General features: G+C 36.9%; 1 protein-coding gene across 5 annotated transcripts in view; it reads right to left on the minus strand.

Annotated features, from left to right (window-relative positions):
- Window positions 1–342: 342 nt before the first annotated feature.
- Window positions 343–16,008, minus strand: part of NOL8 (nucleolar protein 8) — a 15,961-nt gene continuing 295 nt past the window's right edge. The window contains exons 1-17 of one of the 5 annotated variants that reach the window (XM_035337377.1): window positions 15,472–15,520; window positions 14,802–14,986; window positions 14,578–14,640; window positions 13,519–13,597; window positions 13,074–13,221; window positions 12,074–12,142; window positions 9,832–11,736; window positions 9,434–9,550; window positions 8,883–8,999; window positions 8,456–8,540; window positions 7,730–7,880; window positions 6,187–6,270; window positions 5,159–5,436; window positions 4,513–4,639; window positions 4,029–4,099; window positions 3,006–3,088; window positions 343–2,683 (exon numbers count right to left, since the gene is read on the minus strand). In XM_035337377.1, coding sequence (XP_035193268.1) covers window positions 2,630–2,683; window positions 3,006–3,088; window positions 4,029–4,099; window positions 4,513–4,639; window positions 5,159–5,436; window positions 6,187–6,270; window positions 7,730–7,880; window positions 8,456–8,540; window positions 8,883–8,999; window positions 9,434–9,550; window positions 9,832–11,736; window positions 12,074–12,142; window positions 13,074–13,221; window positions 13,519–13,597; window positions 14,578–14,640; window positions 14,802–14,940 — 3,570 coding nt within the window. In that variant the 5' untranslated portion in view covers window positions 14,941–14,986; window positions 15,472–15,520 and the 3' untranslated portion in view covers window positions 343–2,629. Of the gene's footprint in view, window positions 2,684–3,005; window positions 3,089–4,028; window positions 4,100–4,512; window positions 4,640–5,158; window positions 5,437–6,186; window positions 6,271–7,729; window positions 7,881–8,455; window positions 8,541–8,882; window positions 9,000–9,433; window positions 9,551–9,831; window positions 11,737–12,073; window positions 12,143–13,073; window positions 13,245–13,518; window positions 13,598–14,577; window positions 14,641–14,801; window positions 14,987–15,327; window positions 15,350–15,471; window positions 15,521–16,008 lie in introns of those variants that run through there. The other 4 variants (XM_035337378.1, XM_035337379.1, XM_035337376.1 and 1 more) reach the window with 4 other exon arrangements.

A 16,008-nucleotide genomic window follows, 5' to 3' on the forward strand; every position in this document is an offset into this window, starting at 1 on the left:
CGTTGTACAGACGTAGTAAGGCAGTGTTCTGCAAAATGTGGCATTTATTACAACTCAGAAGATCTCTGAGCCTCAGGAAGAAAAAGGATCAAGTGCCACACAAAATAGTTCAACTGAACTACTTTGTTCGCAGAGCAGCATAACAGATCATGGTACTTAAAAGAAAAAGTTTACAGAAAACAGGCTTCATCTTTGACAGCCATGAGATGAAACTCCATTTTTATGTTTGCAAAAGAATGTGAAGGTAAAGAAATTTCTTTAGAAGACTGAAAACAAACATGTATACAATGTAAAAATGAATTCTAAGGACAGAAAGAAAGACAGGAAAAAAATCAGACAAGCTTCAGAAGGCATAGGGAAGTAAATTACAAAACAAAACAAGAAAACAAACAAAAACACATGCAGAACACGGGACTTTGGAAAAATACATTTTTTTTCCTCCATTTACTCAGTACTCTGGAATTTGCTTTTTGATCTTCTGTCCTCTAACTTGTCTTTCAAGATGAGACTGCTTTCAGTTTTCTTAGCTCAGTAGTGTGTTTCCTAGTCACTGACTTGCTATTTAAACCCAGAGGAAGCCAGCTATTCTCCTCATTTTCTAATGCGAGGCCTCGCAAACAGCAATCTGATTATTCCTCAGATCAGGAAGAGCCCAAGGATAAAAAAAAAACACCTTGTTTTAAGTGCTGAATCCCGGCAGTTTGAAGGTTAAGTGTTGCAACAGTTGGTTTTACAAGAAGTTGCACCAATCTTTCATTATAAGGGGGTCAAGTCCTACAAGCCCCACGCTAGAAATGATTTAGTCAAGTACAATATCCTATCAAACCACAGTCACAAAAGCATTTCTATTGTTACTTAAAGCTTATTGCTAGCAGACTGTTTTCAACCAGGGATACAAGCCAAGATCATGTATGCAACAACTTGTACCCTATATGAACAAGTATTCTGGCATCATGCTCTGCAGCATTGCACAACTGTTTTAAAAAAATCAAGGCAAGAAAATGAACTAGAGGCAGTGGGAACCACTACAAAAGGTACGTACTGCAGTTATAGACTCCCTTTCACAGAACTTTTTAATCACAAATAGCTCAGTCTCTACTTGAGAAATGAGCTTAAAGCAATTTCCTTGTGATGACCAGGTCTCTGGCACTACCGTTTACTGATACTGTGTTCCCCACCTTGAGAGAGATGGCTTCTAAGAGCACTAGAAAAGGAGCGCATTTATATCCGTTAGATTGTACAGTAAATTTAACAGAAACAAAATGTCTACTTGAACTGTTTGTTACCAAAACAGCGTAAATGTCAACAAAACCAACTTTTTTTTTTTTTTTTTTTTGCTAGTAGTAGAAACAGTTTGGCTGTCTTTCAACAAGACTTTGTACTTCTTTGTGCATACATATTTGTCATGAGATCCAAAAGGACTACAGGAATAAAAAATGGAATAGTTGATTATTTTACAAATAAATGCTAGTCATGGAACCTCGCTTGAGCCTTATCTGTAGACCACCATTCTCACTTACTCCTTTCACACATCCTTGAAAACACATCCCATAATATTTTATCCCATAACACTTTCAGTGCACAGTGTTTCCTTGGCTGGAAATTACTCTTTTTCTGTCTGTCACAGCTCTTAGATACTACTTTGTTCTGACTTACTTTTGTAAGTAAGGATGTTTCTGCTCAGGCATCCTAAGGCACAACTGAGAATGCTTTCTGAGTGCCTTAACTGGCTATATTTCTTTGCCTCTAACCCCCACAAAGAATAAACTGATTGGGATCTTAACCCTAGCACTGCTATTGTTCACCATTCTAAGGGGGACTGACCCTTCTTACATTCTACAGAGGACTGATCAGTCTTCCATCATTGATCCTTTCCTTCGGCCAGTCCATGAACAGCACTTTAAACCAAGTGACTTTCTCCAAGCAGATCACATACATGCTGAAACATGCTGTAGCCTCTAAGTTAATTAGCCAAGAGCCAATACTTTCATGACACTTTGTGTTCTGATGTCTGCCGCATATATGCTAAATGGACGGAAGAATACATCCTTGTATGTAAAATATTCAACAAGCATACAACACCAGCAACATTTGTCCTTAAGATTTATTTATGTATATATACTCAAAAAGTATAAAAATCAGCTCTGTGAAGAAATACAAATCTACCCATTTTGTAAGTCTTCCCACTTATATACATATTTTCATAAGCTTCTGGTAAACTTTGACTCTGAAAATGAAGCATTCCAAGAATTTGTAAAAAGAGTCTCAATCAGGATCTCTGTTACATTCAGCTGAATACAGGTTGTATAGTCTTAAAGCTGTGGTACTACCTGTTCTTCATCAACAGCATACAGCAAGGAGGCATGAGAACACAAGAAAATAATCCATTGTTTTCTTTGTTCAATGATCAAATTCCCAAAAATACGCAAAGAAGCAAGTCTCCTTTAAACCGTATAGACAAAAACACGCCCAACTGGTTACAAACATTGACATAATAAATATGTGCTATTTAGAAACAAAGTTTAACAGTCTTTTCCAGTATTGTTTCTTGTTAGATCTTTGAAACACTAGAATTCTGAAGAAGTTGAAGAAAAATGTCTCTTTCAAAGAAGAAACATGAAACAAGGACTTATTGTTTTGTTTTCACTTTCCTTCTTGCATCCTTATGTTTCTTCCGACATTCCTGAAAATATTTAAATTTTAACACAATATTATGAGAAGTTTCTCAATTCACCTCTTTGTCTCAAACATGTTTTTTTCCATGCACTAATGTAGCTGGCCCTGTGCAATACAGACATTCAATAATTTACCAGACCAGACACCACAACATGAAGTTACACACACTGCTACGTTAAAAATGTGTAGTTTCCTTGTAATGGTAGTTTCAAGCCCTTCTGAAATTCCCAGATTCATTTTTAATGCAAATTAAACAGATAAGCAGCCCCATTCCCTCCTCACCCTGAGCTTTCAGCTAGTTATCAAGTAACAGATGTTAAAATACTCACCTCAAGCAATAATCTACGTCTGTCTTCCCAACTATCTTTTTCTTCACTGAGGTTAATTGATCTACAGAATAACTTGGGGCCCTCTGCACAGAACAAAGAACAAATTAATATAGTTAAAAACATCTGACTATGGTGTCCTTCGTAAGTTTCATGTGTAAAATAGTAATCAAGTCAGAAGGCCTGTTGTTTTCCACATACTCCGCCCTTATCCCCACAACACAGCTGGTTGAAACAAAACGTGTTATACATTACAGCCTGGAATACTAGAGAAAAAATTCAAGGCAGCAGCAGTTTTCTTTATTCTGCTGTAATTGCAGTCAATCAGTATCTGTTTCATTAAAAGCTCATCAGCATGATTCCATGCCTATCAAAAAAATTTATGCCTGTTACAGATTCAGAGCTTGATTTTAACAAGCACTGTAAATCAGATTCTTAGGCTGGAAGACAGTATATAGTTACAGTATAGTAACTATATTAGCTACACAACAACTTTTACATACATTTAAAAAAAAAAAATCAATATATTAACTTGTCTCAGGAAATGAACATAATTTAAAATCGTCCTGACCATCGTATAAAGTACCAGAAGCAACTCTATTTTTTTGTACTATGAAATTCATTATATTCACACACACAAAAAAAACACCACAAAACACATTATTTAGGATCAAGAACCATATGGGCTTATGTGGCTGATAAAATTTAACATTATATGCCTGAAAGGATCCAAAATGTTTAGATAACTTATTGAGCTATTTGTAAGCTCTAAAAAAACAGGAACAAATTAGGTAATGATCTGAAAATAAGAGGGCAGTTTAAGCAACAGTTCAGTATTTGTTGGATCAGAACTGTGCTTTCTGTTGGGATGCACTACCACAGTCCATATTCACAAGTAGCAACAGAAATCCACATCCTGCCTTAATCATCTCATTTATGTTTTAACTAACAGTAATAACGAGGCAACATTTTTGTCTTGTTAAGTTTCAGTAGAGAAATTGTAGGGGTGAAAAAACCCTATTATACCTTTTAATCGTTCATCATCTTTGGAGAAGAAGAAAAGCCTAGCGCTTACTGCCTGCGGTAAAGAGGAAAACCTAGAAACATACAAAGAAATTTCAGTGTCATAAAAGTTAGTCTCAAATTCCATTAACACAAATTAAAGCTGCAATGCTTCACAGAAATAGCATGCATTGAAGTGTAGCGTTACTCCACAAGAACCACATACAGCCTTCTGTAAAGAAACATGCAAGAACACTTGGCATGTATTTGACTTTTGGCCAAAACCACTACCCAATTAAGTTCTCGTGCACCACCCCAGATACTCAGTTTTTACATTCAACTTCAAATCTGATAGCAGAATTTTTGGATATTATGTTCTGTGCAGTAAGGAATGGTTTCCCTAAAAGCACGATGAAGATACTAGCTTTCCACGACTAGATGGACTGATGCTATTAAAATTCTCATAGCATCATCTACTACCAAGATAACAAGTAAGAACAGAACTTGCATTTCTTTGTCCCTTTCACTTTCTGTTGCCTCTGGTTCATCATCATCCTCAGAGCTGCTGTCTTGGAAACGTGGATCTTCTTGCCAGCTGACTTTTACAGGTTTTATTGTTTCGAGTACGTAGGGCTCTGCAGTAGTAGCACAACAGAAGTCAGATTACTCACCTCCTTGCCAGTAAAAAATTCTACTTAAGAGTGATATAGTTACATTGGAAATGACAGATTTGTGCAGGACAAAAACCTCCCTTCTCCGATTCTTTTATGGTTCTTTGGACAGGTATGAACGTAGTTTGCTCTCTCTAATGTTAGTAATTCATCCTCTAAACACACAAGTAGTATTAACACAGCATAGGGAAAAAGTGCACCAAGTCCTTTTGAAGCTGGCTGTTAGAGCCCATGGTTCTGATCAAGTCACTCTAACCAAACACTATCCCTTAAAAAAATTCCTGGGATGCAAGCATGGTTAACTGGGATTAAACTGCAAAGATCTTGGCAAATATAAAAGAAGACCATAATGATTTTGCATAATTACTGACTTTAGCCTCTGAAAATTCTCTGGTTTCTGAACCTAAAACATGCTATGTAACTCCTGTGTCTGACATAACCAACTTATGCAAAAGTATATTATTATGTATATTCTGCTATTACCTTCTTTTACATTTGACTGATCCACGTCACCAAAGAAAGAAAACGTGAAACCACCACAATTCTGAGCTGTGTTACTCCCAACATCAGGTCCCAGATTGTCATGTGGGGTGGATTCCTCTGCATCATCTTTGTCCCAGGGTATTTCTTCTCGTTTTTCTGGTTTGCTCTTTGAAGATCCAAACAACTGTTTTAAATCAACAGCAATATTGTAATAGATTTCTTTAGACACTTCAGGCAGTTTCTCACTCTCCTTCCTCTTCTTCTTTCTCTTAGCTTTACTGAAATCAGATTGTTAAAAGATAATGAAACAGGATGTATGTTTTCAAAAGAAAGGTTCCCCAAGAACTTTAGAAATAATAGCAATTATAATAGCAATTAATTGCAAGGCTGCTTATCTGAGCACATTAATAGGTAGATCACTTATTTTTTTTTCCTCCTCTTTCTTAGCAATTTCAAGTTCTGGCAACAGGATATTCCAAGGTTTATAGGACAGCTGGACTGTCCTTTGGGTTCAAACTTTTAACCCCTTTCTTTCCACCTTATCCAATTTACCCACCTTTTGAGGGTGAGCAGCGGGCAAGTGCCTCAGGTTTGAATGCACAAAAAGGCAGCAACACCTCTGCTTCATAATGAACGAGATTCTGACTCGTCATTTAATACATGACAGTATCTGATCTAAATACTATGATATTTGGGACAGATTTCTTTTCTGGCAAATTAGATGTTAACGGATAATGCTTTCTCCTCACAGATTTAAAAGTCTCAAAGTCTATGACTTGAAGCAGAGGAAAGCCTGAAGATGAAAAAGGAGGTCAGAAGAAAATACCACGCAGGGAGTAAACAGACTAGAAAGTATTACGTTATTTGGTAATTTTATTGGCCACAATCCTTATTTCAGCAATAACAGGGAGAACCAAGGAAAAAACAGAGCAGTATATGTAGTTTCAAACTCAGTTTTTTGCTGTTTTTGAAAGCCAGCCTTCCAGGGAAAGAAACATTACAATGATAGACACCAAGCTTACTATTACCTCTCTTTTTCTGTAGCATTGGGTTTCCTTTCAAAAACCGCATGGTCCTGCCTTGTGGGGTCATAGCGGAGGGCATTAATATCCCTATAAATAATAGAATGGGAAAAAAAAACAGTAAGAAATCACTCATGAGACACTATAAACGGTCAATTGAAAGCTACCCTAAACCTTTATAGTCAGATTGAGATCTACGGCTACTTCTTTATCAAAAAAGCTCCAAACCAATCCAAAATCTAACTGACCAGAAGATACTTTTTAAATGCCTGGGCCTGTCTGGTTCAGGATAAATTCTAAACAGAATCAACTTTAATGCAATTGTGTTATATTTAACATAAATCACACTTCAAGTTGAGTGTTATGCAGTAGAAGTTTTTATCTCCTCAAAAGATAAACAGGTAGAGGCATATCAATAGGTATCTATTTGTAGATAACTAAATATATCAATGTGGCTGGGTATTCTAGTACCAAACATTCCACGAAGTCAAATAATTCAAGGAAACAGAGTAGCATGTTCACCTTCCAGTATATAAATATTTTGGGGAACTTCCAGATAGAGCAGTCTAATGTTTAGACTGACCCTTATACTGGTGTGGCAAAGCCCATGCTGCCTTATCAGAAGGCAGGAAGATAGCCACGTACTTCCCATCTTCTCCCTCAATTAATGCTCACAACTTAAGTTAACTGCTTTTAAGTGGGTATGTACTATATCATTAACTGGGTATTAGAGAACACCAATGCAATAAATATTTCCTAAAATTATCTCTGTGGCTGTAGAGATTATTTCCGCCTCTGCTTAGTCTTTAGAAAATGCAAGAAGATTTCCAAGGCAGTCATAGACCTAAATATGATTGTGCAGTAGTCACAATATTTAGCAGCCAGCAGTCAATTCATCCAATTCCAGTAACAACTGTCCGTAAAAGCTGACTGATTGCACGTTACTCCATTACACTTAACTCTTAATTTCCACCTTTTCAGTCCACAGCCAGTCTTAACAAATTACTAATCTAACGAAGACATTTCTCAAAAGCAGAAATACAGATAAGCATAAAAAGAAAAAATCTCCATTGCAAAAGAAGATTGATGTTGCCCCTTGAAAGGATACCTAACTAATTTCTCATGTGTAGGCCAGAGAGAACAATTACCTTCTTAACTCCTATGGAAGTTATGATCTAACTTACTGACCTACTGCCTAACTCACATGTTCATTGTCTATCTTATTTAGTTTGTCATCACAGAGAACAGAAGTATCTCACGCAAGCAAGGACTTACTAAAATGTTAATTCCCATACACAGTAAATTTTGTGCAATTTCATTGTTGGAAGAACCTTAAGCAGTCATCCGATCACTTCTGTCTTACCACAATGATAATTACCAGTTACATAATCTACTGGGACACTTAAGTTGGAAACTGAATTAAAAGCTAACTTCAGATGTGCACGACATAAGGTCCTCTCAGTAAACCAAGAAACTTTAGTTGAGTAATACTGACAAAAATTAAGCCGTCCTAAAATCCCTTCTTCCCTGAAAAAAAGATGGCTCATACTTGAATTTCTTCGCATTTGTAGCCATTTTATTTTTAGTTGGTTTGGTGTGTTCCAGGTCGATATTCAAGAGGCTTCCCAGTATTTGCAGATTTTTCTTTTTCTCTGCAGCAAGTTCATCTTCCTCATCTGCCTTCAATGTATTTGTTTCTGCTAATAAGATAAATGAATAAGTAAGTACATTTGTACATTTTCCCCCACTATGACCGAAATAAGTCTGTCTCCCCTAACAATTTGTTAGGGGAAAAAAAAAATCTTTACAAGTCTTTTTTTCTTTTTTTAAACAGCAGAAAAGATGAGAAGGACAAAAAAAATCTTCGTTTCTATGACTGCTCAGTGGAGAGCACAATGACCAATGACTACAAAACCAACAGCTGAAATGGATGTAAAGGTCAAAAAGTTTATTTTAGTTATGTCACCATTTACCTTAAGAAAAACATGGGCAAAACACTCTGGCATCAGCCTGTATTAAAAAGATCATTTCAAATGTTGACTTTTTAACAAAATTAATATTTCATTTAGCTATTACAAATGTTTTTGCAGCATATATATTTGAGAAAACACAACTACCAACATACAATACATACAGCCACAGAAGGCTTTGGCTGTTTACCTTGAGGAATGACCAGAGAAACAAGAGATTAAGGAGTTTCTACAAGCATCCAAAATTAAGGCTCCATTATATACCTCTATTACTATTATTAACCAGGAAGAAAGTACAAGCTTACCTTCTTCTTCACTGTCACTTTCAAGGAATCGAGCATCCATACGAAATCTTTCATCTGTGCCAAACCGTGATTGCAAATTCAAGAGCTAAATAAAATGAAAACCTATTAAGTGCTGGAAAACAAGCCATCAACATACAGTAACCTTCCCCCACCCCCGATGATATAATCACAACATAGTAGCAACCTTCAAATGTTGATGCCTTTTCCAGATATTCCTCCATAGTCAAAAACAATGACAAGATCAGAGAACTGTCCTCACTTCCCAACACACATTTTCTCCATATCTACTGTTCCCTCTTTTAAGAGAATTCCATTTTAAGTTGGTCAAAATCCTATTCAGCAAGAATGCAAACCTACATATTACATGCTTCTGAAGTGGTGTTATGGAGTCTGATAAAAAAAAAATCACATTAATAGATTCACTCACTTTTTCACCAGCTTTGCCTTCAAACTGGGGTTTAATTTTGAATCTCTCATCATCTGTATCATCTTGCTCATCTTCGCTGCTTTCGAAGAGCTTTCCAGAAGTTTTAGGAGCAGACTCCTGTGTTAAACAAAGCAATACAGAAAATAAGACATTTTCACAAGCAAGGGAAAATAGTTCAGTAGTAACTTTGTTCTCGTGCTTTCCAATTTATCTGAAAAAGCACATTGCTAGAACAACCAGTGAACTTACTGGCCCATGCATTTCAAATCTTACATTGTTTACACGTTTCACCGTTTTGTTTAACATTTTAAAAGTATTAAATTTTACTAGAGGCAAAACATCCATGTAGAAAGTAGAAAGTAACTCAGGTTCCACAATACACGAGCTAGCTATAAAACACATCTTTCTGATTATTCCTATTAGTTCAAAACTTCATGATTTACTTTTTTCTATCGCCATACTATGAAAAATAATCTTCAAAACAAATGGCACAGTCACATCCATATGAAACTTCTTCACACAATACTGGATTTTTTCTTAATAAAACTTACTTTTTCATGCACATTTCCCAAGCTCTCATCTTCCTTCAACATCTCATCCACTTCAGCTTCACTTTCCACATCAGAATCGAATGTGATGTGTTTACGCTTGCTTGCTGGCTGGCTATCCTATGTAAGAATAAAACTGTCAGGTTAAACATTAAATACTCACTACAGCCACACAGAAGTAACTCTCAGATATTTCCACAACATTACAGGAGGAATCTACTGTTCCTTTTGCACCTCTAGAGACAGCCCACGAATTAGGTATGCAACATTTTGTACAAACTCTGAAAAATTGCAATCTTTAAAAATTAATAGGGGAATTCTTGACCATACTTTAAAATAAACTTATTCTCCCTTTTTCTTTTACTGTATATTATTCAGATAAAAACTCCGAGTGTAATTACCAGATTTGAAAGAGCTCCTTGAATTACTTTCTTCTGTAATTCTCTCTCTTTCTGTCTCTCTTCTAGAGCTGCCAGCCTCCTCTGGTTATCCTGCAATTGTTTCTTTTTTGTATTAGACTCCTTTGAAGCAGTACCATGGAGCTCCTTATTTTCCAGGAGACTCATCTTCTTACTTTCACATTTCTTAACTTCACATTCTGAACTTGTGTTGCTTACAACCTTCTTTTTTTTGTTTGAAAGCAGCTTCGAGCTTTTCAATTGTTGTTTCATGTGTTTCTGTGACACTGCAGCATTACTATCCACGTCACTGCTCTCACCTTCACTGTCATTGGTGCTAGGGGCAGCATCTCCACACTCCAAGTTTTGTTCTTCTTGCAAATAATTTGTCCTTTTCCTCTTTCCTTGTAAATGCGGCCTGCAAACAGGCTGATCATTCTCATCTATTAATGAGACAGCATCTGACAACTTGTGCTGTTCACAAGGCTCACTTTGTTCATTTTCCTTGCTGACTTCAAGGGAATAAAAAGGATGGTTCATGGATTGCCCTTCAGAGGGCTTCTCCCCACAATAAGGAACTGAATCTTCAACACCTAAACTTTCTAAAGACTTCTTTAAACCAGCGCTGTCCTTAGTTAACTCTTTTTCAAAAAGGGACCCCATTCCTCTGAAGGGCTGGTATTTCAAACATGAACCATTGTGTCTCTTGGAGCTTTCCTCATCAGCATTCTCCTCCCCTTCTAAAATGGCAGCAACTATATCTTCAGGACAGATGCACTTCTTTTTAACCGCAGGGGGAGTTGTAGAAAGTTTTGTTTTGTGTGTGACATTGCCCTTAGCATTTTCTTTCATGCTGCACTGACTAGAACTCTGTGTGCTATCCAATTCTTCGACTGATGTCCCAGAGTTCTCAGAAGCTAATGCTTTTAGGTCATCTAATGTAAGGTCTAGACGGTAACAGTTTTGCATCATGGATTCGTAATCAGAACTGATTTCAGACTCCCCTTCCTCACCATCTGAATAAGAGCTTTCACTGTCGCTTGTCTTTGCTGTACTCGGCAAGGCAGAACTTTTAGCTTCTCTTATTTTCCCTTCTCTTACAGTTCTGTGGGTTTTCAGTGAGGAGTCATTTGCCAAATCACATTTTTTATTAGTCAGTATTTCTTTCGTTTCCACCACTTCCAGTTTAGAGTCTTCTAAAAATGCAGTTTTCATGCTACTTCGATCTGGACCTTTACTCTCAGCAATAATCTCATCTGTATCTGCTGAATCATAACCATTATCACATTCCACAGTCTCTTTCTCTTTATTATTTCCTTTGACAACTTTCTTTGTGGTGTCTAGATTGCCTAAGGACCAGTGAGCATTGTACTTTAACTCAAAATTAACTCCAACAATTTCCAAGTGGTCACTCTCAGTCTCAACGTCTGCCTCCTGTCTTTCCATCTCTTTCTTTACCATCGTGCTGATTTCCTCCTCAGAATCAATGTCACCATTAGAAACATGCATTATATTATTCTGAAACGAAATCCTAGAAATATTGGTTTTATCTGATAACGAGCCTTGCCCTGGTGTTCTCCTATAAAGATTGCTTGATGGAAGCAATTTAGACCTCTCATTGGATTTGTTTTTTGATCTTTGATCTAGCTGTGAAGAGCTCATGTTTTTTGAATGCGGCCAGCACCCAGAAGGGAGCGCTGCTGATCCATTCAGACCCTCACTGTCCAGTTGTCTCAGCTTTTTAGGTTGTTTCTTAGTTACAGGGAATTCTCCTTGCCGCTTCTTGCTTATGCTGTCATCTTTCTCTTCCAAATGCCAAGTAAGCTTGGATACAGGAACTACTTGCGTCAAGTCTTGCTCCAGCTTTCTAAGGTTGTGGCAGTATTTTGATGGGTCATATTTCACAATGTTAGTCCAAGTTAAGGAATAAGAACAATACAATTCTTCCAGCAGAGACTTCCAGTCTCTAGGAAGAAGCTAAATTCTAAGTGAAAGGACAATTAATTCTTTTAACATTATGACAGTATGCCTTTAAACAAAGGACTTGCAGTCAAAAAAAAAAGTTATTCAAATCACACAAACTTACTGCTAGATTTACTTAAGTGAAATCAAATTTACTCGGTAAATCAAACCTGCCACAGTAGCCAATGTGAAGACCCTTAAGCAGAAAAGCAGATCCAGTTACCCATACAACAAAAGAAAGAAGAGGATTCTATCTATGCCCAACCAGTACAAAAAAGGATATTTTATTTTTTTGTTGACTCCTAAGGTGAAGGATGGGTAGGACTCTACCAAACTTACCCACAACCCAATTCTGAAAGGAAAGAGAAATAAACCAGCATTAAAACAAAACAAACAAAAAAAAAAAGGAAATAAATCTTGAGTAAAACAAGGTGTACATTCTTTGGTAAGAAATACTAATAAAAAAAACAACTGTGATCTATTTATTTTTTGTTTCCCTTCAGTGAGATATTTTTATAGTGTGCAACTTAACCAGCTTCCTTCTTAAAAAAAAATCACAACAAAAAACATACAGTAAGACCAATAACCGTCTACAACCTGCAAATAATGACAAAATGCAACTGAATTTCTTTACAGGTAAGATTCTTCATATAAAGCTTTTGGCTTATGAATTAACAATGGTAACTATATGGACAGTATCACTATTCTTTTGCCTTTCTTCCCCTTCCTAGTAACAAATCCAAAATCCCCCACATTTTCCAAAATCATAGTGCTTAGTAAACAAATTTAAAAATTTGTGGGAAATATTTTTGTTGCCTAAGTTGGCATGCTCAACAATTTTGTTCAGTCGTACTTTTGTAAGCATGCATAGACACCAATTTTAAATGTATTGAAGCACTGAGAACAGTCCCTGACAGTCCAACCATCCAAAACATCTATGCTCTATAAAAATAAACACACATGCTCTTTCTATGCTCTTAAGAGTGACATGGAGACATTCAGGCATTAAAGGGTAACAAAGCGTTTACTAATTTAACGTGACAGAGGACTGCACGATCAAGATTATTTCTAGTCATTACAAAGAACGACAAAAATATCCTGCTTGTCTACATGCAAGGCATTTCTTTTGACTAGCAAAGCTGGATTGTCACACTTATACAAGTTTCTTTACAGACAGCATAAAGATTGGACATAAATTTAGATGTAATAAACTTGTGTCCAATTCTGTTTTTGTTTGTTTGTTCGTTTGTTTTTTAATTCTCTACAGATCTACTCCACCATACCTTATGGTCTGGCACCTCTGTACCTGGTACTGCTTTCATGTGGAAGTCTACAACTCCAGCCTTTTTCAGCGATTCTAGCAGAGAGGTTTTGTCATTTTTCTGTGTTTTTTCTTTCTGAAGCCTCGCTTCCTCTCTCTCCATAGCAAGCCTGTACCAAAAAGTACATCACATCTGTAAAAAGATCTGCCCGTGCACTGCATTGTAACTGGCAGTGTCCATCTCCCATAGAACAGTAAGCATTCACTACTTAAAGAATTAACATATTTCTGATTATAGTTGATCTTTAAGGGAAAACACGCTAATATGCATCAACAGTCCACCAACATCAATAAAAATCAGAAAGAATAAGAGTGTGGCAGATGCATAAAGCATTGCCTTAATGTTGGTAGTTAAACATAAAAAGGGTAACTTCAGTAAAAATATACATTTGTTTATTGATTTTTACCTATGCAAAAAGCTTTCTTTGGCCAACTCGACTTGCAGCGTCTGCCCTTTCCATTTGGCTTTATTTAAAATTGATACGCCTGTGAAACAAGGAGACTAGAAATTAGTATCTTCTACATTAAAAAAATCCACTTTGAACTTAACTCTGCCACCTTCTACAATAGCCTGAGGTTTCTTTAGTATCATCTTATACCACATTAGCCATTTGATTTAAGTTTGCACATAAAAAGCCTAATATCCTATTCTTAAACAAGGATGTCCACATCCAAAATTAAAGTTCTGAGATGAGAAGTGTCATTCAAGTCTGTACAGTTCAGTTCAAACACGGATGTGAAGATTCAAATACATGTACGATGAAGTTTCTATGCTAATGCTAGATAAACTCTTCTATACTTATTTATTTTTGTAAGATATAGTTAAGGAACACCAAAAGCAGTTTGGAGAACTGTTCTACTTGGAACTTAAGAAAGAATGGCTGGGTTAGCTTTTAGTTGATCCCAAAAAGCTTTCCTCTTCCTAATGGCTGTGTTCTCTAAATACAGGGGCACGTTACCGATCCCTCTCTTTATGTAAAGGTACCTTCATCTGGTGTTTTACTGCTACATATTACACAGGTAATTTTATAACTTCAGAAATAATTTTGTAATCCACCAATTTTGGAATTTGTAAGACTGCTGTAACAGAAGCACGTTTACGGAAACTCCTTCTGGGCTTCCTTTCATGTCAAGTTCCTTCTAATGTTTCATGGACTCAATGGAAACGTTTGAAACACATTTCCTACACTTTTTCATAAAAGGGCTAGAACAAACAAATAAAATTACCTCTTCAGTTGCAAGATTTTTTTTTTTTTTAGTCTGCTAGCATCTGCTCACTGAGAACTCTAGCAAAAACAGCCTCCGTATTCTGCAACTTAAAGCAAACGAATCAAGTATGACAACAGAATGAAACAAGCTCTGCCTTGACCATGTTCTGACTTGACAACATCAGATGAACCATCAGGAATGTAATTTGGTTCAGGAACATAATATACTTATAAATAAAATTAAAATGATATACTTACATTTTTTAAGATCTGTTTCAGAAATGTTGGCAGTGACGTAAGCAAAAGTTTTCGTAGGGTTCCCTGCTCAACGACAAATATTAATTTAATTTCTATGTAACTTCAGTATTTTTTCCTGAAAATAAAGTATTTCTGAACCATTATTTCTGTATTTCTGAAGAAAAATATTTTACACTATGAGTTGAAGCATAATCCATTTTTAAAGAATGATATAAAACCATTACCCTGGTCATCTTTTCTGGTAATAATCTCTACATCCAAAACACGTCCAAACTTGCCAAATCTTTCTTGTAGTTCAGCCTTAGAAACTGTATGGCCAAGACCTCCGACGTACAAACGTTTTGAAGTTTGTTCCTTCTCCATATTCAAGAAGTCAAGCTGTCACAGCTGTAACATGCACTCTGTTTTTCTGTAAAATGATAGCAATAGTTCCAATTACGAAACAAATCATTCCATCAAAATTCCTCCACAAAGAACCTTTGAGAAGAGTGCGCCTTCACTTTGGACTAGCTAACGTGCTCTGCTGCAGTCCTGTATCAGTAAACGCTGCTTTACTATATGCCAGGGCTTAACTTATCTTTTACCTTAAAGCATATAACCTGCTGCACGACCGTACGTGTGAACAGCTCGGCATTCCTTTCACTTCACCCCCCGGTATCACAACTGAAAGCCTGAAGTTTGCAAGTTATCGAGCATTTTACCTGTAACTTTTAAGCTAGCAACACTAGAACTAACGTTTAGGCATACAACCTCTGTGGATTGGTGCAGATGAAGCTCAAGCCCTTCTACATCTCAGAATTTCTTTACAGAAATTAAAAGGTCGAGCAGTAGAAACATCCAACTGAGAAACTGTTCTCAAGTATTTCTACCGTGACACCACGTGCTCTTGCACATCTGAGCACTTGACGCAAGGGAACAGTCCTTTCTCACCGAACGTCTTGTTTCAGCACAAGTGACAACAAAAGCACAGCACAGAAGGGGAAAGGCCAAGCTCATCCCACCTATTCCAGCGTACACATATCAACTTCTCAGGCCTCAAATAACAAATAAAAGAGAAACCCACGACCAAGGTAGGCCCAGGGTAAGGTGGCCTTGCTGACCGCAGCACGTTGTGGAAGCAGTGCAGAGCACGTGTATGCATGTACAATTTGTACACGCTGCCTGCATACGTGCAGAGTATCTGCGCACGTTTCTGCTGTTTTCAGGAGGATAACTGTACGTGGGCACAATTAAAAAAAGTACCAGCGTACTTTCGAAAGAGAAAAATATCCTCGAAATGCGAACACAAGTACCACCTAAAAAGCAAAAATAAAATGAAATAACCCAAAACGAAACAAAAACCAACGCAATTTTCGCACAGACTAAAGCAGGCACCACGGAGCTAGGCGCAGACCCGCCTCGCCTCCCGCGGCTCCCCCGGGCTCTGTCAGC

This window comes from Oxyura jamaicensis, chromosome 12 (assembly GCF_011077185.1).
Source record: "Oxyura jamaicensis isolate SHBP4307 breed ruddy duck chromosome 12, BPBGC_Ojam_1.0, whole genome shotgun sequence".
Lineage (NCBI taxonomy): Eukaryota > Metazoa > Chordata > Aves > Anseriformes > Anatidae > Oxyura > Oxyura jamaicensis.